The 21,556-nt window shown below is 48.5% G+C and overlaps 1 protein-coding gene and 1 non-coding gene across 3 annotated transcripts in view; both read left to right on the forward strand.

Moving 5' to 3' along the window:
- HAUS6 (HAUS augmin like complex subunit 6) overlaps positions 1 to 21,556 on the forward strand; it is a 393,765-nt gene that overhangs the window by 156,352 nt on the left and 215,857 nt on the right. For both annotated transcript variants that reach the window (XM_078675970.1, XM_078675969.1), the window contains exon 9: positions 4,691 to 4,884. In XM_078675970.1, coding sequence (XP_078532096.1) covers positions 4,691 to 4,884 — 194 coding nt within the window. The remainder of the gene's footprint in view (positions 1 to 4,690; positions 4,885 to 21,556) is intronic.
- Positions 9,942 to 10,071, forward strand: LOC144820585 (small Cajal body-specific RNA 8). Its single transcript, XR_013607868.1, has one exon.

Below are 21,556 nucleotides of genomic sequence, written 5' to 3' on the forward strand. Positions count from 1 at the left end.
CTCCACCCATCCCTCCCCGGAGAGTCTGGTGATCCAGGCCTCCACTTCACAGTCCGCATTCCCGTCGGCCCCGCCCGATCGGGAATCGAAGCGGTATGACCAATTTGGCAAAAAGGTCTTTTCCTCTTTGAGCGCTGGACTGCGGTCTTGTAATACCGCGTGCCTCTTGGGCCGCTACACCCACTCCCTGTGGGATACGGTCGCGGAGTGTCTGCCGCAATGCCCGCAGGAAGTGCGGGACAAGCTCAACCAGGCCTTGGTTGAAGGCCGGGACGCGGCGAGGTACTCGATCAGGTGTGGTCTTGACACGACCGACTCGCTGGGACGGGCTATGTCCACGACGGTGGCGATTCGTCGCCATGCTTGGCTGAGATCTGCCAACTTCTCGCCGGACGTCCAGAATGCCCTCATGGACATGCCATTTGATGGCAGTCGCCTGTTCGGTGACAAGGCGGACAACGCGCTTGAGCGCTTCAAGGACTCCAGGGTCACGGCCAAGTCCTTGGGTCTTTCGACCCAGCGCCAGCAGACGGGTTCGTTTCGCCCCTTTCGTGGCCAAGGAAGGGGCGGTCCCATGCGAGCTGCCAGCCACGCGCCGCAGAACGCTCCCCAGCGCGGTGGCGGCCGTGGATTCCGCCGTGGTGGCGGTAGAGGGCAGCGGCGAGGTCAGACACACCTCCCCCCGCTGCAGCCTCCAAATCTTCCTAGTCCGAGCTTTCGAGCTCACGTGACGCCAGTGGGTGGCAGGGTTCGCCATCACCACTCCCGCTGGCGCGCGATTACATCGGACAGGTGGGTGCTGCAGCTCATCCGAAGGGGCTACTCCCTCCCCTTCGAGTCCACTCCTCCTGCCATGCCACCGCAGAACCACCGTGTGTCGGGGGACCACTTGACACTTCTGCAGGAGGAAGTTACGGCCCTCTTGGCCAAGGGGGCCATCGAGCGCGTTCCTGGGCCAGAAGTAGGGTGTGGTTGCTACTCCCACTACTTTCTGGTGCCCAAGAAGGACAAAGGAGGCCTCCGTCCTATCTTGGACCTCAGGGACGTCAACGGCTTCCTCCGGAAGGAGAAGTTCAAGATGTTGACTTTGGCTCAGGTCTTGGCTGCTCTAGACCCACAAGACTGGATGGTAGCGTTGGACTTGCAGGATGCGTATTTTCACATCCCCGTCCTGCCGGCCCACCGGCGTTACCTGCGGTTCATGGTAGGCCACGAGCACTTTCAGTTTATCGTGCTCCCATTCGGCCTTACCAGCGCCCCACGGGTGTTCACGAAAGTGATGGCGGTGGTCGCAGCTCATCTGCGCCGGTTAGGGGTCTCAGTCTTCCCCTACCTCGACGACTGGTTGTTGAAGGCGGGCTCGCCCCAAACAGTCGTCCACCACCTTCAGATGACGGCAGACCTCCTGCACGAGCTGGGGTTTTCCATCAATGTGCCGAAATCACACCTGTGTCCCTCTCAAAAGCTCCTTTTCATCGGAGCGGTTCTCGACTCGGCGCAGTTTCGGGTTTATCCTCCGGAACGGCGGGTCCGGGATATTCAGGCTCTGATTCCCATCTTTCAGCCGTTATCCCGGGTTTCGGTCAGGTTGACGCTACGGCTTCTGGGGCTGATGGCCTCCTGCATCCTACTGGTGCATCACGCCAGGTGGCGGATGCGGGCTCTGCAGTGGGACCTGAAGTTTCAGTGGGCCCAGCATCAGGGCAACCTATCCGACCATGTCCTGATCTCGGAGGGCACTGCGAGACAGTTGCAGTGGTGGCTTACGGACCGCGATTGGGTCAGAGGCAGATCCCTCTCCCTTCCCCAACCGGAGCACGTAGTTGTGACGGACGCGTCCCTCCAGGGCTGGGGTGGCCACTTGGGAGAGGCGGAGATCAGAGGCATCTGGTCTCCGGCGGAGTCCCGGCTTCATATCAACATGTTGGAGCTGCGGGCGATTCGCCTAGCACTGAAGGCATTCCTCCCCTTTGTCAACGGGAGTGTAGTGCAGGTGTTCACGGACAACACCACCGCCATGTGGTACTGCAACAAACAAGGCGGAGTGGGGTCGTGGACCCTTTGCCAGGAAGCTCTGCGCCTCTGGCAATGGCTGGAACGTCAGGGCGTGACTCTGACGGTTCAACACCTGGCAGGTTCTCTGAACGCCAGGGCGGACGAACTCAGCCGTCGGTGCTCGGTGGATCACGAATGGCGTCTGAACTCGGACGTGGCGAAAGGCCTCTTTCTGCAATGGGGAGAGCCTTGGTTAGATCTATTCGCCACAGAAGAGAACGCGCAATGTCATCAGTTCTGCGCGTTGGAGTTTCCAAGACGGCACTCGCTCGGCGACGCCTTTCGGCGCGAGTGGAGCTGCGGTCTGTTGTACGCCTTTCCGCCTATACCACTTCTGCCCAGAGTGCTGAAGAAGATCAGGCGCGACCGGGCCCAAGTTATCCTTGTGGCTCCGGACTGGGCTCGAAGATACTGGTATCCCGAGCTACTCAGCATGTCAGTCGGTCCCTCGATCCGCCTGCCCCTTCAGGAGGACCTTCTGTCGCAGCAGCAGGGGACGGTCCTCCACCCGAACCTGTCCAGCCTCCACCTCCATGCGTGGAGATTGAGCGGCGACAGTTGAGGCCATTCGACTTGCCTCCTGAAGTCTGTGATGTGATTCTGGCAGCCAGGCGTCCCTCCACAAAGTCGGTATACGCCTGCCGGTGGAACAGATTTGTGGCATGGTGCACAGCAAAGGCTGTGGATCCCCTTTCTGCCCCTCTTTCCGAGGTTCTCCTCTTCCTTCTTTCTCTTGCCCAGCAGGGCTCTGCTCTGGGCACTATCAAGGGCTACCTTTCTGCCCTTTCCGCCTTCTTAAGGCTACCTGATCAGCCATCTTTATTCAAGTCCCCTATTGTACTGAGGTTCTTGAAAGGCATCACGCACATGTATCCACCTGTTCCGTTCGTGATGCCTCAGTGGGACTTGAATCTGGTTCTGACATTCTTGATGTGTGCTCCCTTTGAGCCGCTTCATTCCTGTCCTCTCCGTCTTCTCACTCTTAAGACGGCCTTCCTGGTTGCCATCACCTCTGCCAGGAGAGTGAGTGAGCTCCAGGCTCTTTCTGTCAAACCTCCTTTCATGTCCGTCCATCCTGACAAGGTGGTTCTTCGGACTAGGCCTTCTTTCCTGCCCAAAGTAGTTTCTGCTTTTCACATCGAGCAGTCCATCACCTTACCCTCCTTCTTCCCGCCTCCGCATCCTTCAAAGGATGAAGAGCGGCTCCATCGTCTGGACCCAAAACGTGCGCTTTCATTTTATATGGATCGCACACGCCAGTTCCGGGTGGATGACCAACTGTTTGTTGGCTACGTGGGTGAGAAGAAGGGAAGGGCGGTACAGAAACGAACCATCTCTCGGTGGGTCGTCCTGTGCATCAAGGCATGCTACTCTTTGGCTCGGAAGGAGCCTCCTGTTGGGCTGAGGGCCCATTCCACTCGGGCCACGGCGGCTACTACTGCCCTGGGCCGGGGAGTCCCTTTGCAGGACATTTGCCAGGCGGCTACGTGGGCCTCGCTGCACACCTTTGCGAGGCACTACTGCCTGGACAGTCAAGTCCGGAGGGATGGCTTCTTTGGCCGTTCGGTCCTCCAGGACTTTCTGGTGTAGGTTTGTATTGGTTCGCAGACCCACCACCGGGGTTGGTATTGCTGGGGTATCTATTCTAAGGTAAGGAATCTAATACTAACCTGTTTCTTTCAGATGAACAAGTTACTTACCTTCGGTAACGATATATCTGTAAGAAACAGTAGTTAGTATTAGATTCCTTACCGCCCCACCCGTCCTCCCCGTTCTGCGAACTGATACCTAGGGTTAAGGACATCCCTTTCAGGGCCCTAGTTTCAAATGGCACCAGTGTTAGTTCTCACATGGCTCTGCGTGTTCTGGCGCGGAAAAGCTGTGTGCAAAGAACTGACGTCAGCGCGCGGAGGCGGCGTCTATATACTCCAGCGACGTCATCACGGCGCACGACGCCGACGACGGACGCGGAGCCGCAGGGGACGCCTGCAGACGACGCCTACCGAGGCGCAGGGGTACTGCTACGCAAAAGTTTCCGGATCCAGACTGACGCCTGGGGATATTCTAAGGTAAGGAATCTAATACTAACTACTGTTTCTTACAGATATATCGTTACCGAAGGTAAGTAACTTGTTCTTTAGTTCTGTGTTGTGGAAGCTTTCTAGTGATTCTGTAAACTTTCCACCATGGCATTTAAGATAATGAATGGTTACTTGGTAGTGTCACTTTCTAATCGAACACTTTTAGTTGCTGATTATCATAATGTTGAGAGTGCGTTAATGCCAGTGTGCGTGCACTCTTTAGTGGATTGCCACATTCAAACTGAGAAATTGGAATTCATATGGAGCTCATTTGTCTTTTGTTTTATGAAATGCCCTAACATGTAAATGTAATGTTTTAAAAATCATGATTTATCGTTTGTGGAGAAGGATTTTACAGCATGTCTGGATCCTCTTTTCTTGCGCTGTATTATCACGTGAAAGTTCTGATTTTTTTTTGGTCAAAATGTGGTATGTAGGTAACATCTGGTTAAGGACACATTCCCAGCATCTCTGTAATGTATACTAGTGGAATGTTTGTGGCACTTAACGCATACATTTATTTCCTAACAACTTCTGCTGTTTTCTGTTTTCAGCTGCAAATAGAGAATATTTATGAAGCTGGAAAGCTGAATCTTGTATCTCTTGTTCAGCTCTTGAATCAATCTCTGAAACTATTGATACAAGAACGTCGTCAAGTTGACAAAATTGGCCTTCAATTAGATTTACAGTACCTGGAGGTGAAAACGAAGTTTGAAAAGGAGGTTATGTCAAAGCAGAGAAAGATGAGGTTTGTCTTGGTTTTTGTTTTTTTCCATAGACCTCGTTATTGTGGGGGGGGTTCCTTCCAATTTTTGTATAGCGTGATCTCTGCCCAAGGGCATCAGAGTGCTTCACAAGAGAACCAGGTGTTAAACTTGTTTACTATATTGGGAAAAACAATGGTTCACCTGGGCATCAGTACCAGTAGCAACAAACAAGCTATCGTCAATAATTGACGCCAGAACAATAACAATTGTCCAAGGTAAAGAATAAGCAGGCATGTGATTAATATTTTATGACAATTTATTATTTCATTGCATACTTTTATCATTTATTTATTTTATTTATTTATTTAAAAGGTTTTATATAGCGCTGCTGGGCCCAAGAGTATCAGAGAGCTTTACAAAGTAGGTCAACATATCAGGATAAGATTAACAATGTGCAGAATACTCACGTGGGATAAAGCATAGCATTCAAAGGAGCGATGAGGAGAAAGAAACAGAGATCATTAAGGGGACGTTGAATGTTGAAATTTAAAAGAGAGATGGGCTTGTAGAGAGCGGGAGGGAGAATAAGAGAAGAGGAAGAGGGGTGGGTATAGGAGTGAAACAAGAAAGGAAAAAAGAGTGAGCAGGGTCGGAATCAGTAACATTAGTTACCCCAATATTTGTTGAGAAGAAGTACTTTGAGCCTTTTTTTGAGGAGAGGGTAAGAGGGGTTGCAGCGAAGATCTTTGGGGAGAGAGTTCCAAATCGAAGCAGCATTACCCGAGAATGCACGGGATTGGGTCTTTTTACATTTGAGTCTTGGAGAGATCAGGACAAGTGAGTTAGTGCTTCTCAGCACCCTGCTTTTTGTAATTTGATTGAAAGGTAAGGGGGAGTGTTTTGGTGAAGAGCATTGTGAGTAATGCATGCAATCTTGTAGGTGGATCGTCCTTCTATTGGGAGCCAATTGAGATTTTTGAGGACTGGGGAGATGTGGTCAAATCTTTTACAGTCAGAAATAAGTCTGGCAGCTAGGTTGAGAACAGATTTAATCGGAGCCAGATGTGTTTTAGGAGTGCCAGCAAGTGTGGCGTTACCATAGTCCATCCTGGAAAGGACATGTGATTGGACAACGATTTTGAAGTCATCAGCTGGAATAAAAGGTTTAATTTTTTTGAGGTGGTGTAGGGTGAAAAGAGCACTTTTGGCTGCATTTTTAATGTGGGGGATGAGAGTAAGATTCTGATCGATGCTGATGCCTAGGGATTTGACAGAATTAGAGGTGGAGAAGGAGAAATTAAGAGCTTTGATATCATTGATCCAGAGTTGGAAGGGAATTGTTTTTGGGGGTGAAAATGATGGTTTCAGTTTTTTTAGGATTCAGTTTGAGATTAAGATGGAACCAGGATTGGACTCTATTCAGGGTATCGTTGAGGTGAAGGATGTCATTGTGGGATTTGATCTTGTAGTATAGTTGGGTATCATCGGCGTAGAGGTGGTAGCTGATTTTAGCTTGTTTGAGAATGAGGGTGAGTGGTTACATGAAAAGATTGAATAGGGTTGGGGAGAGGATAGAACCTTGAGGGACACCAAGTGAGACAGGTTGGGGTTTAGAGAGGCAGTGACTGAGCTTAATTTGATGTGATCTATTTTGAAGGAACGAGGAGAACCATTTGAATACAGTGCCTTCAAAACCAAAGCGATCTTTGAGAGTGTTAAGAAGGATGGGATGGTGGACAGTATCAAATGTAGCCGAGAGGTCAAGGATGATTAGTATTGAGGATTCACCTTTGTCTAGAGAGCAATGAATGTCATCTGTAATATTGAGCAGAGCAGTTTCGTTACTGCATCCCTTTCGAAAACCGGATTGGAAGGCGTCCAGGAGATTGAATGAGATGATATGGTTATCTAATTGTGACAGGACACATTTTTCAAGGGCTTTGGAGAGGAAGGGAAGGTTAGAGATAGGGCGTAAATTGTTAAGGTCATTCGGGTCAGCAGAGGTATTTTTAAGAATGGGGGAGATTTGACCTAGATGAAGGGAGGCGTGAAAACAGCCAGTGGAAAGAGAGGAGTTGATGATATTGGTCCTTATTGGGGCAATGATGTATTTGAGTTCTTGAACCAAGTGGGCGGGAAGAGGATCTTTGGAATGAGAGGATGATTTGAGTTTAGAAATTATGTTGATGATGGTGGTTTCTGATACTAGACTAAATTCACTCCGTGAAGCATTGTTTTTAGCAAGGTGGTCCGTAAGAGTGGAGTCCAGTTGGGGGAGAGCAAGGAGGGATTGAGGGATCGTAATGAGGGGGAAAAGAGGACAGAGGTGTATTAGGAATGTTTGGGAGGGTGTGTTGGTTATGGGGAGGTTGGAGTGAGAGAGGGGGGGAAGAGAAGGATAGTTCGATCTTGTTAACTTTATTCGTAAAGAAGCTGGCAATTTCTTTGCATATTTCAACAGCGGCCAATATTTTAGGAGGGCCAGAGGAAGTTTGTTTTTGAACGATGTTAAAGAGTTCTCTGGGACGGTTTCTAGCCTGGTCAAGTTGGGACCGGAGAAAGGAGGCTTTCTCATTGAAGATGTTTTTTTGTATTGGGCTCTGGCATTTCTAAGGAGAGCTAGATTATTAGGGGTGGGATGATTCCTCCAGGCACGTTCTGCCTGCCTGAGGGCCTGTCTTTCATTGTTGAGTTCGACATTGAACCAGGATTTGGGAGGGATTTTTTTTGTTGTTTGAGTTTGATTGGGGCAATTTCGTCGAGGGCTTCAAGAATAGAATTGTTGTAATGTTCGGTTAGGTCGTTGGTGCTGTGAGAGATAGAGGGAGAAGTAAGCGAGTTTTAATTGTAGATTCCAGTTCGTCAGATGGAATAAGGTGAAGGTTGCGAGTGGGTTTCATGGGTAGACTGCCGGTTGGGGTGGGGCGACTAATGGAGCTATTCAAGGTGAAGAGGATAAGGTGGTGATCAGACCAGTCAACGGGAAGGATATTAGAGAGAGAGGCCAGATCTTTGCTAGACAAAATAGTATCAAGAGTGGCACCTTTGATATGAGTTGGGGAATGGCAGAGTTGAGTAAGGTCAGTGATGTCCATGGCGTCTTTAAATAGGATGACAGCAGGGTCTTCATTTTTATTCCAGTGGATGTTGTAATCCCCAAGGAAGAGATTCTTGGAGTGGGATAGCGAACCTTGAATAATAAGATCAGACATCTCTTCAGTAAAGGAGATAGTTTCCAGGGGGGTGGTAAATAGTGTGCAACCAAATGGTGGGGAAGCCAGGAATAGTGAGATCGGCGCAAAGGTATTCGAAGGTGGAAGGGTCTTGTAAATGGACTAGCGAGAGGTTAAGTTCATCTTTAAAGATTAGGGCAAGGACTCCTCCTATTTCATCTATCCTGTCTTTCTTAATGATGGAATAACCTGGGGGAATGAGTAAGTCGGGGATAGGAGTGGAGTGGGCGTTGAGCCAAGTTTCAGTTGGGAAAGCGATGTCTATGTTTTCACTGAGAATGGTCTCCGCAATCTCAGTAGCGTGCAAGAGGCGGATCGGCAGTTAATCAACATGCAACAGAGGGGAGTGGGGTCGGGCAATTGGGTGGGGGGACAGGGGAGGATAATTCTATGTAGTTGGGGGGAGGGGGGTCTGGGTGATTCCGGATGAAGGGGGAGTCTGCTCGTTCCTAAGAGAACTGGGATAGTAGACTGACGGATAAGGGGGATATTGGACGAGGATGGTGAGGGAGAGACAGTGGAGTTCGGAGGAAAGTTAGCTCCCAAGGTCATTGGGCAGGTATCAAGCTGTGAAGGGGTGGGCGTCGTGTTGGCATTACAAGGAGGGACGATTGAGATGTTCAGCGGGTATGGATGAGGTTGTGTAGCTACAGGGGAGGGGTGGAGTGTTGGGAATAATGCTCGACGGGCAGTTCGTGGGAGAATTGAGAGGAGTGTTGATGTGCGACGATAAGGTGTATTGTGAGGGGATCGATGAGTGTGGCTGATCTGAGGAGTTGGCTTTAGCAAGGAGTCAGATATCAGTTCTGAGTGAGGAGAGTTCTAAGACGAGGGACGACAGGAGAACTTTGGTGAAAAGGGGTGCTGGAGCAAGAGATAACATGAGTCACAAATAAAAAGCATGAGACTCCTTAATTACTTTATGCAATATATAGTAGTCTATATAGGTCACCCGCAATTCTACCTCTGGTAATGTGAGGTCGTCACCAGGACAGTGTGTGAGCACTCTATCTTGGAGGTTATCCACGAGGATGCTACCTTCCGGAAATTGAAGGAAAGGGCATCCACGTTGGCTCTATTTATAGTATAGGGTTGCATGGCATAGGAAACATGGAGCGAATAGGGGCTTGTGCCGAAGGGACCAGCATAGAGGTACTGTAGTACCGGATAGGTGAAGCGCTCCGTGAATATGCCAGTAAATGGGGGCATCAATCACTTAATAAAAGTAGACATGTGGCCAGCTAGCCTAACTACCACGGTCCTGAATGAGGAGATATTCGGGAACGCAGCCAGTACACAGCCCGAATCGTGAAGAACTATGGTGCCGTGTCAAGAATCTCTTGGTCGCTTGTCCTAATGAAGCATAGAGCAAGCGAATGACGGAAAGCAGAATTCCAACTGGCGTTGATCCTGGCAAAAGAATGGTAAAAGTATGCAATGAAATAATACATTGTCATACAGTATCGATCACCTGCCTGCTTATTTTATGCTTCAGACAATTGTTATTGTTCTGTCTTAAATTATTGAAGATTGTTTTTTTTACTGGTACTACTTCCCGAGTGAATCTGTTTTTTCCCCAATATACTACATTACCCTAGGTTCTCTAAAATATTGTGGTCACCCTTGGTCTTAATACACACTTATTTGGGCATGGCAAGATGAAGTGATTTACCCAGAATTGCAGAATATTGAGTTGACGCTGAAATGTCAACGTGGTTCCCCAGTACCCAGGGTGAGAGCTCTGGCCACATGGCTCTTCCCAAATATGTTTTCTTTCAACAATCATTACATCTTTTATTCACTTTGGGTGTGATTCTTGTTAAGTTAGTTAAAATGGTATTGGAAAAAGAGTGGTGTGCCATTCCTGGGAGATTGATACACAGATGAGGCTAATCCTGCTTCAATTGTGACAGAATCTCCTCAGATAAATACTGATTTCTGATGACCGGGGCGAACTGAGAGAAATCGTAACGGACAGATACGGATCAGACAAGAGCTGACCATGTACCCCATGTCTCCTGAATGGGTAGATGGGGTTTGTGCTCTCCACTTTACAAGCTTTATAATTTTTTTGTACCACATGCCTGTACTCCCTCTCTTTCTGGTACGACTTGGACTAGAGCTAAAAGCCTGCTGAGAAAGTTTTGACACCAACCTTTTCTTTTATATTTAATACAATTGAAACTTTCTCGATTAGACTAGTTTTACTTTCATTTTCTGTCCTCTCACTTTGTTGAAAAAGACTGATCTTACTTCCTGTAATATCTGTGAAGATCAGTTTACAGGATGTAAACAGTAATCTGTTTTATTTCTGGTCCGTCCCTTTACCCATGTCTGTACATGTATGTTCGTATCTTTTGCATATTGTTGTTTTCATCAATGACCATCTGTTTGTAAGCACAGTGTTAAAAGGACTTTGCTTCCAGCGGTTCTTAGTAGTTCCAAAACTGTTTTATAGCCACATATTGAATGTATAGAAACTTTCTTCTTAAAGGCTCGTGCTCTAAGCAGTCTTTTCAGCCCAGTGATTTCTTCTATTGGTTTAGGGATGGCTTAGAGGTTTTATGGCTACTTCCCTTTTATATGGATTTCCCTTTTATAGGAGAGCCTCACACCCTTTTATGAATCAAACAGCATTTTAACATTTTAATGAAAGTAATGTTAACAAGATTGAAAACATACATGTCAGCCATACAAACTTGAACCATAAAATTTTCACAACATGAATAAGCTCATAACATGACCAGTTATTGATCACAAACTATTTTGTTTGACCCTGCTGAGTGGCAGGCTTCTAAGTATTACAAATACCTCTTAATTATAGGAAATACATGGCAATGCACAGGAGAATGTGTGCATATCTGCACTGATGACAGCAACCACTCCTTCACCAAAGCAATTTGGAGGAAAGTTTTATCTGAGTGATTCATTTCAAAATCTTTGTTCAGAAAGTATCTGGATCCCCAGGACAGTTGAGCCTTCGCTTTGGGGAACGTCACCAGCTCAGTGTAATGTGGTGATGGAATCTACCTTGAAGGACCAGGACAAGGAGACCAAGAGCTGCAAAGAGAAAATGTTCTTGTTTGTGGGTCTCATTTTGGAGCAATAATGCTAGTGCCTTTATAGAGAGGTTCGGGCTGCATGAGTTTCACAGGTGGTGCATTACGGTCAAACCAAGCTATGGGAGAGTGTCTGAGCATGTTAAATCGAGCAATGAACCAGCCAAATAATTAAAAAAATATCTTATAACTTGCTCCTTTACCCATACTGTCACTAGGATCACATACTGCACGATGTCCTTGTGCCTGCAGTTGTACCTTAAGCCTTTAGTTTTTAATGCTGAGGCACAGGAGAAAGGTATTGGCCACTTCTCATCCAGGAGATACTCATCAATAGTCATAATCTATGAATAATCCCCGCCCATGTGCGGGATCCCGGAGCATATAGAAAATACATATAAATATATATGTATATATATGTGAAAACATATTTGCAGCCTAAAACATTTCCCAACTGGCAAAAACTGCCGCAAAATTACATAAATTAACATATATTCAGTAGTACTCTTCCAAACCCTAAGGAAGAAAGAGAGCAGAAAACATTTGTATACAACAATGCTTTATTGCCATAGGAAAAACCTGTAATTGCAGGCATTTGCCAGTAGGCTGCAGTAGAGTATAAAGCAAACAAAGAAAACTGACACCTTGCCTTTAAGGCATTAGAGTATGGGTACCGTGCCTTTAAGACCTGAAGGCAACCCCCTGCTCCCATGGTGCACCACAGGTGACAGTTGGGTCAGTTCTTTTTTCCGGCTCCTTCTGTGAGGATCCTGGAGCTTGAGCTCTTCAGTTTTCAACTGAAATTGTGTTTTTGAGAGGATTTTCTCTTATATTTCGAAATTTTTTGAATAAATAAGGCTTCTGATTTATTTTTCTGTGGTAACCCACAAGAATTTCCTGTCGGAATGCCTGCTCTGTTCCGGAAATGTCCTTCTTGTGACAAAAAGATGGCTCTGACTGACCCACATTCTGTGTGTATTGTGTGCCTTCCATCTACACACATTCCTGATCAGTGCCATCACTGTAAAAAATTTAAAAGTCGGACTCTTCGCGACAGGGCGAAGATTCGACTTCATGCCATGCAGGAGATGGACAAAAGTCACCAGGTGGGTGCTTCCACAGCCCCTAGATCTTCTCCTACAAGCAAGCGCGGCCAAAAACGGCGTCATTCCACTTCTCCTGTTCCCAGAAAGAGGAATGAAGGTCGAAGAACTCCGTCGAGGTCGCCGTCAAAGTCCCAGATCATCTTTACGACGTCGAAGATCTAGGCCGCAGTCAAGTAAGTCGGCGTCGAGACGCCATACTTCGGGCTCGAAGTCCATGGCTGCTACTACATTAAGTCTCCGTCGACGTCGAGGCTTCCGTCGACGTCGAGACACTCTCCGCCGCCCCGGAGGGGATCGGCGTCGAGAGCTAGGACGGCATCTAGGTCGCCGCTGACTAGCGGGCCGCCGTCGAGAGGGACTGTCAGATCCCATCCTTCGACGTCAAGGAGGTCGCCGCCGAGGCGACTCCAGGAAAGGTCGCCGTCGAGGAAGGTCGCCGTCGACGCGACGTCGAGGAAGGTCATCGTCGACACGATGTCGAGAGTCGTCGTCGATACGACGTCAGGGAGCATCGCCATCTGATCGACGTCGAGGGAGATAGACGTCGAAGTCTCCGGATCGACGTCGAGGTTCTCAGTCGAGTCCTTCTCGACGTGATCGATCGCCGGCGAGAGCATCAAGACACCGCTCGACGCCACTAGTCACCCAGACGTCTTCGACGTCGAGGCTTTTGCCGTCGAGGGATAAAGTGACGGTAGTGGTGGAGTCCCCTGGTTCTGAGACTTCAGGAGGCAAATCATCATCTCCTGGCTTGAACATCGTGCAGTTCTCTCCAGAATCTTCGCCCAGATCTGCGGGCAGGTCACGCAGCTTGGTTTCTCAACATCCTCAAGGGGCTGTATCTGGAGGTCAGAGTAGTCCGGGCTCGGATTACTCCCGTACATATTCTCCGTCTAAGGCAAGAACTCCGGCCAGACCATCTAGATCTCCTCGGAGTCCCAGGATTTCACCCAGGCCAAGATCTCGAGCCAGATCACGTTCTCCAGTGCGGCCAAGAACACCTGTCAGACTAAGATCTCCAATCCGGCCAAGACCGAGGTCTCCATCAAGACATCGCTCTAGGTCCTCGGAGTCCCAGGATTTCACCCAGGCCAAGATCTCGAGCCAGATCACGTTCTCCAGTGCGGCCAAGAACACCTGTCAGACTAAGATCTCCAATCCGGCCAAGACCGAGGTCTCCATCAAGACATCGCTCTAGGTCCAGGGACAGTCACAGCAGGAATCGTGACAGGTCCCATAAGAGGCGGCGTACAAGATCTTCCACAAGGTCGTCCTCGTCTAGGTCGTCTTACCGAGATTACTCTCCGACCTTCTCCTCTACGCCTCCTTCCAGAGTCTCTCCAATTGATGACCTCGCGACTTTCTCCGATGTTCTGGGCAGGGGAGCAAAAAAGCTGAATATTACGCTGCACACTCCAGTGGTTCCCACTTCTGTGATTTTTGATACCCTCCGTCATCGCACAGCGCCCAGGCCTCTACTGCCCCTGGTCCCCGGCCTCCTAGAACCGGCTATGGCTACTTTCCTCACACCAGCAGTGGTGGGATCTGTTCCATCTCGGATAGCCAAGAAGTACAAGGCCCCTGCAGAGGATCCCTTGTTCCTCAGATCAGATCCTCCTGCGGATACCATCATTGTGGCGGCTGCCATGAAGTCCCATGCAGGTTCTACTTCTTCCTCAGTACCACCTGAAAAAGATAGTAAACTTATGGACTCGTTTGGTAGAAAGGTATGCTACACCTCTTCTTCCTTTATGAAGGTGGCTAGCGCCTCTGCCTTGCTTGGAAGGTACGACAGGTCTCTTTGGGACTCCCTGACTCGCTTTACGGACAAGCTCCCCAAGGAAGATCGCCAAGATTTTCTGGAGACTATACAGGAGGGAGGCCTTGTAGCCAATCAAGTTATTAGCGACGCAGTGGATGCCTCTGACCTTGTGGCCCATGGCTATTCAAGTGGTATTTGTTCCCGTCGTTCGGCCTGGCTCCGCCTGACAGGGCTCAAGCCAGACGCCCAGAAGAAGATTTTGAATTTGCCCTTCAATGGGAAATCTCTGTTTGGTCCACACACGGACGACGAAATGTCCAAAATGAAAGCAGAAATGGACACTGTCAAAGCTGTGGGATTAGAAAAGCGCAATGAGTTCAAGGAGACAGGAGGTCTTTCCAACAGAGGGTTTAAACCCCTCAGTGGCAATCCCAGTCTTAGCAGAAGACGCAGTTCCAGCAGCGTCGTCCTGGCAGAGGAAGAGGTGGCAATAACAAGCAGCAGCCCTCCTCAAAGCAACCTCCTAAGCCCTGAGCCATTGCTTCCTCCACGTCTGTTCGCCACTCCGGTGGGAGGGAGTGTTTCTCATCATCTGGCAGAGTGGGAATCCATTACAAAAGACAGATGGGTGCTGAATATTGTGCAGCATGGGTACTTGCTGAGGTTCAAATCTCCTCCTCCGCAAGTCCTCCTCCAATCGCGACATCTTCCATGTTACAAGAGTCAATTGCTACAAGACGAAGTCTCCGTCCTTCTAGAGAAGATGGCCATAGAGGAGGTTCCCTCCATTCACAAAAATCAAGGAGTGTACTCCCGATATTTCTTGGTTCAAAAACGAGGAACTGTCAAAGAATACAGGCCCATTCTAGATCTTCGAAGGCTAAACAAATTCATACGAAAAGAAAAGTTCTGTATGCTCGCCCTGCACCAGATCTTCCCACATCTTCATCAGGGAGACTGGATGTGTGCCATCGACTTGCAGGACGCCTACTTCCACATACTAGTGTCAGTCAAGCATCGGAAGTTTCTAAGGTTTCAGATCGGCCGTCGTCACTACCAATATCGAGTGCTGCCGTTTGGCCTGAAATCTGCACCTCGGACATTCTCCAAGTGCATGGCGGTGGTAGCTGCTTTTCTCCGCAAAAGAAAGATCTTCGTCTATCCATATCTAGACGATTGGCTGTTGAAGAGCTTCACCCCGTCGCTGCTTCAGAACCATGTGTCGTTCTGCCTCAAACTGATGGACTCGTTGGGTCTTCACGTCAATCTGAAAAAATCAGTTCTCAACCCTTCCCAGCTGATCCACTACCTGGGTGCGTCTCTGGACTCACTACAGGCAAGCGTGTGTCCTTCGGAGGAGAGGTTGTCATCTATGCTCCTGAAGGGTCGCCTTCTTCTGGACAATCAGTCCCCCACAGCCAGACAAGTGTCCTCTCTTCTGGGATCGATGGCTTCATGCATTTACATCGTGCCCAATGCTCGCCTTCACATGAGACCTCTACAACAAGCCCTCGAAGATCAGTGGTCTCAGAGATCGGATCAGTGGGAAGACCGGGTCTTGCTTTCTCAAGAAGCCAGGGACTCGATCAGATGGTGGTTGAAACGATCCAATCTCCTCCGAGGAGTGCCATTCCATCGTCCTCCTCCATCTCAGTCAATTGTCACGGATGCCTCCCTTCAAGGCTGGGGTGCTCACATGGACCGACTCCAAGTTCAAGGCCTCTGGTCCGAGGTAGAGCAGGGCTACCATATCAACTTCCTGGAGCTTCGAGCGGTTCATCTTGCTCTCAAGTCTCTTTATCCGTCTCTGCGCACCAACCACCTCCAGGTTCAGATGGACAACACGACAACTATGTTCTATCTGAACAAACAGGGAGGCACGAGGTCAAGAGTCTTGTCTCTGGAAGCACAAGCCATCTGGCATTGGCTCCTAGCAAGAGGCCTGTCCATCGTGGCAGTTCATCTACCAGGAATTCAAAACGTCCAAGCAGACTGCCTCAGCAGAATCTTCGTAGAAGCGCACGATTGGGTGCTCAACGAGGAAGTAGCTCAAGAGGTTTTTCGGTGTTGGGGCGTACCGGACGTAGACCTGTTCGCAGACGCGGCCAATACAAAATGCCCCGTCTTCGCGTCCAGGTTCCCCCAACAGGGATCACTGGGGAACGGTCTTTTGATCAGCTGGTCGCAGACATTACTCTACGCCTTTCCTCCCCTGCCTCTGATCCCGGCGGTGATCCAGAAGTTCTACAGGACCAAAACCAGAATGATACTGATAGCACCAGAGTGGCCACGCCAGTGGTGGTACCCCGATCTTCTTCAGATGTCGGAGGTTCCTCACCGGCGCCTACCATGCCGTCCAGACTTGTTGACCAAAGACCAGGGGAAGGTGTTTCACCACAACCTTCCTTCCCTTCGCTTGACGGCATGGCTCCTGAGGTCATCCAGTATGGACATTTAGACCTCCCAGCAGACTGCATGACTATTCTTAAAGAATCAAAGCGACCCTCCACTAGGAAGTCCTACGCTTTCAAGTGGAAGAGGTTCTTCTTATGGTGTCATGAGCACTCTCTTGATCCGGTACATGGCCAAGAGCAGGTGATTCTTCCAGATCTATTGCATTTAGCGAGATCTGGCCTGAAATACCCCTCCATCAGGGTTCATTTAGCTGCAATCACAGCATATAGGAAGTCTCCTAATCAGACATCTTTCTTCCTTATGCCTGTAGTTAAAAATTTCCTAGAAGGTCTGAAAAAAGCCTTCCCACCGGTGAGGTCCCCCTCCCCTCCCTGGGAGCTTAATATTGTCCTGACTAAGCTGATGAGTGCTCCTTTCGAGCCTATACATAAGGTCTCTTTGCAGCACTTGACCTGGAAAGCTACCTTTTTTAGTGGCGATTACCTCTGCCCGTAGGGTCAGTGAAATCCAGGCCTTGTGTTGCAAGGAACCTTACACAGTTTTTCATGCCAACAGGGTGGTCTTAAGAACGCACCCAAGTTTTCTGCCTAAGGTAGTTTCAGACTTTCATATCAACCCGTCTATTACCTTACCTACCTTTTTTCCTAATCCTTCCACTCCCCCGGAGAGGTCATTACACTCTCTAGATCTCCGGAGGGTCCTGAAGTTCTACTTGTCAAAAACCCTGGCTCTGAGAAAGTCTGACCGGCTTTTTGTTAACCGCGTGCGGGCGGAATTCCGCTCGTACGCGGAGTTTTGCGAAACCGCATTTTACGTGACGAGCTGGGCTCGTCATCAGCGTAGCAGGAGGCTACCTCATGACGAGCCCAGCTCGTCATCAGCGTGGAAGGGGTTAATTATGGCAGTACTAATACTGGCCTGTCGGCTTCTAGAAGGTCCATTTCTCGCTGAATTGTCTCCTGTATAGCTTTAGCTTATCAACTAGCTAACAAGAACTTACAGGGTAAACCACATGCACATTCTACTAGAGGGAAAGCTTCCACTACAGCTCTCCTTCGTAATGTTCCTATTTCTGAAATTTGTAAAGCGGCAACTTGGCGGTCTGTCCATACCTTTACCCGCCATTATTGCCTGGACTCAGATACTCAGGCTGATGCCAGAGTAGGGCAGGCCTCTTTAAGGAACTTATTTGCATAAGATGTATTTGCAATATGTCTTAGTCATTCTGTGAAGTTTTTATACTTCTTGCTCGTCCGCGAGACTTTGGGTATGAGCTTGCTAATCTATTCATAGATTATGACTATTGATGAGTATCCCCTGGATGAGAAGGATTAGTTACTTACCTGTAATCCTAGTTCTCATCCAGGGGTATACTCATCAAAGTCATAAGCTCCCGCCCACCTCCCCGGACGAGCAGAGTTACAAAGTTATGAGATGTTTTATTGTGGATCTCCTCAGGTGTTAATGCACCTCCAAAAAGAACTGACCCAACTGTCACCTGTGGTGCACCATGGGAGCAGGGGGTTGCCTTCAGGTCTTAAAGGCACGGTACCCCTACTCTAATGCCTTAAAGGCAAGGTGTCAGTTTTCTTTGTTTGCTTTATACTCTACTGCAGCCTACTGGCAAATGCCTGCAATTACAGGTTTTTCCTATGGCAATAAAGCATTGTTGTATACAAATGTTTTCTGCTCTCTTTCTTCCTTCGGGTTTGGAAGAGTACTACTGTATATATGCTAATTTATGTAATTTTGCGGCAATTTTTGCCAGTTGGGAAATGTTTTAGGCTGCAAATATGTTTTCACATATATATACATATATATTTATATGTATTTTCTATATGCTCCGGGATCCCGCACATGGGCGGGGATTATTCATAGATTATGACTTTGATGAGTATACCCCTGTATGAGAACTAGGATTACAGGTAAGTAACTAATCCTCCCTTGACATAGCTGCCAAGGTTTCAGATTGCTTATGTGTGACATTTTGATAATTTCAGTGTAATTAGGAGTGACATTCAACGACTGAGTGACACTGTCTCGCAAGCAAAATCGAGCAATGAAGACGAGGGAAACAAATAAAATATTATCCTCCTTTTCCCTTGTTTGTTTTTCTCTTTCTTACTCTGGGTCAAAGTATTGATGAAGACAAATAAGTGCTGGCCTCCAAAAAGTAATTTTGGTAGGCCCCGTCTGCAACCACTGGCTCAAATTAAGCATTGGATGGGGGTGTCTGAGGAGGTATAATGCTGGCATAGTGTACTTGGACTGATGGCGAAGTTCTATTGTTTTGCGCTCCAATTCTTAAGTGCTATGTCATCTGACGTAAACCTATGGAAGAAAGGAAAGTAAGTACCACTGTTAAGCCAGGGGCGTAACACAGGCCCCTGCAGCCCCCGCGGTGAGGGCTCACCCTCCAGGGAGCCCCGTCAGCACCGCACGTCTGCTAGATTGAGTCCAGAGGGGGCCCCTTCACGTACCCTGCAGGGGGGCCCCCCCTCCAGGTTCGTTACGCCACTGTGTTAAGCGTGTCACCCATCTGAGTGGAGGCATAGCATCACTTCTTTAGCTACTGAGTTTAAAGAGAGGATTAGCCAAGAAGGTAAGAGATCTATCACCACCACACTTGGCAACTACAACAAACACTCACTATCTCACTCCACCAAACACTTGTCTTGACACACATAATTACTCTAACAGACACAACTGTACACCACCAAATAAATAACATCACACACACACTCAGTCAAATCATGAGGAAAGCCTGCACTGCTGAATCTTTGAGATTAACGTTTTCACCCATTTATGTGTGTGTGCGCTCTCTGCTACCGCCAGTGCCATTATTGAGATCTGTAAACTCTCCGATAGTGCACAACTCCTCCAGGGTCTCTTTACTAGACTCTGAACTGTCCCATGATGGTGCCATGAGTGGCCAAAATAGCATTTTGTTTAATACTTAAAAGCCGCACATTACACTTATAAACTTTCAAAAACATTAACCTTTTTTATTCTCTTCTGTGTTTGAGATATTAATTTCTTTTATGCTCCTTCTGTATATCAATCCCTAATTCTTTCTTACTTTTTGTTTTAATCTTTTTCTTCCTTCCATAACTTCACTTCTCCCTTCCGGTCCTTTATCTGCCCTTCTTTCACTTCCCTTCCTTACTTTCTTCCTCATTTTCATTATTTACACGTTTTTTTCACAATAATATGCAATTGTTAATTAGTTTCACAGTTATGCATACTTACACTTATTGAAAAACAATCCTGTGCTGCCAGTCCCACGATTTGTGAATAACACACCGCTGCATTATCTATGTGGCAAATATTTAAAATGTTCTGCTTCTGCACAGGTTCTTCGAGCCAGAGCTGGCCCCTGGCTTGGCTCTGGCTCAACTTTCCCTGTTATTTTGTTGCCTCCTTCACCTGGCAAATTCCACTTGTGACAAAAAAAATCCTAGTTTCATGCTGCCCCTCCACGCCTGCAGTAGTGTGGAGCCTGATTAAGCTAGATAGATTACTAAACTGAAATAAATACAGCAGGTCGCCTCATCCCATGCACAACGTCAAGATAACTATCAGCAGATGGGTAGAGTGGCATACAGCAGGAGTGATGCTACCCACGGGCACGGCTGCTCGCTCCAGAGTTACAGGAAGGGTCATAACGTGGTGTCACTTAGTCTGAACGAGGAGTGCACGGCCCAGGAAAAAATCAGAGAGCTGCCGTCCCCTGACCCAATAAACTCTGTGTCCTGTAAAAGAGTTGTCTCGACCACATGAGCAGCTGTAACAGCTGCTCTTCGTTTTTAATCAGCACCCAGTTCTGCCCAGAAGGTACACTTACCTGGACGCCGTCCGTTTGGCGTCCCGTTTGTTGTGACAGCCAAGTCATGTGAGGCTGCGCCGAGGCTGGGCTGAGAGTGAGACTAGGTTGATGCATGCAGCTAGCCCCCATGCCGCGGCACACAGGTGTCCTTACTTTCCATTTGAGTGGAACGTTTTCCAGGAAGTCTTCAGCTTTATTTTGGTAGTTGTAGGAGAGTAGGGTCTGCAATCCTATGATCACCCAGATTTTTGCTTTTTGGCTGCACTGGTTTACGACTTTCCCTGGCTGTGGGCCTGCTAATCAGACCCACAGCCTAGCTGTTCTCTCTATCCAAATTGTACTCAGGTACTGAATTGGCACTGGGCCCTCTCCAAGTCCCTGTACCCAGGGCTGAGGTGTACCCAGAAGTCTCCCAGGGGCTGAAGCATGTATTATGCCACCCCTGGGCTGACTAACTAAACTGACACAACTGGCTGCACGACAGCTGGGGCAAGGTGGTGTACTCACCCTTTGCTTTAGATATAGTATACCTATATCTAACCCTAAAATGGACACACAGATCTCCTATCAGTCACTCCTATGGCAGGCCTTAACAATCCTGAAGGCAGAGTGCTTGGAATCGTGTGAGATGGTGCTCTGGCATGAGCTGAGCCTGTCTGCGGCTTTCGGGATCTATCCCTTAGCCGTTTCCATGATATCGCATACCATATACTCTTAAGTGCCTTATAATCCTCGCGGTTATATGCCAACTCTGGTATCGCTTTATCAAAACATGTCGAGTAAGGTGTCATACGAGTTGGAATACTAACCCCTCGCCAATTCTGGCGACGGGGTTAGCATTCCACCCTTCTAGAGGGACACGACATGTATGTAACCTGTAACCCCGGTTAAAGTCAGACAGAGCCTTAGCATCCCCAAAATGGATGCTGCCACCGAGACACAAGTCTGCCCTCCTGCTGCTGGGAGTCCTCCCAGAGCAGGAGGCAAGGACAAAGGGTTTCCTGCCAGGGGCGGTGCCAGCACCGTCCCAGACAGGGTTTTGTGTATTCCAGGTAGGCAGGGCTACAGAGGAAGGTGACTGCAAGTGGCACCCCGGTGCTCACTGTGCATAGGCCGGCTGAAACCAGTTCCAGGGGCACTCCAGCCCCTGGCCTGGGGAAAGCCCGCCAAAGGAGAGGGGTGTAACCACCCCCCTCCTGGTCCCACCCATAGGGCAGGACTTAGTCGCGTGCCAGCCCCCTTTTCCCAGATAAAGGTAGGAGCAGGCCCCCTTCCAAATTAGATCATCTTTGGAATCAAGACACGACTTTCT

Source organism: Lissotriton helveticus, chromosome 2_1, assembly GCF_964261635.1.
Source record: "Lissotriton helveticus chromosome 2_1, aLisHel1.1, whole genome shotgun sequence".
Lineage (NCBI taxonomy): Eukaryota > Metazoa > Chordata > Amphibia > Caudata > Salamandridae > Lissotriton > Lissotriton helveticus.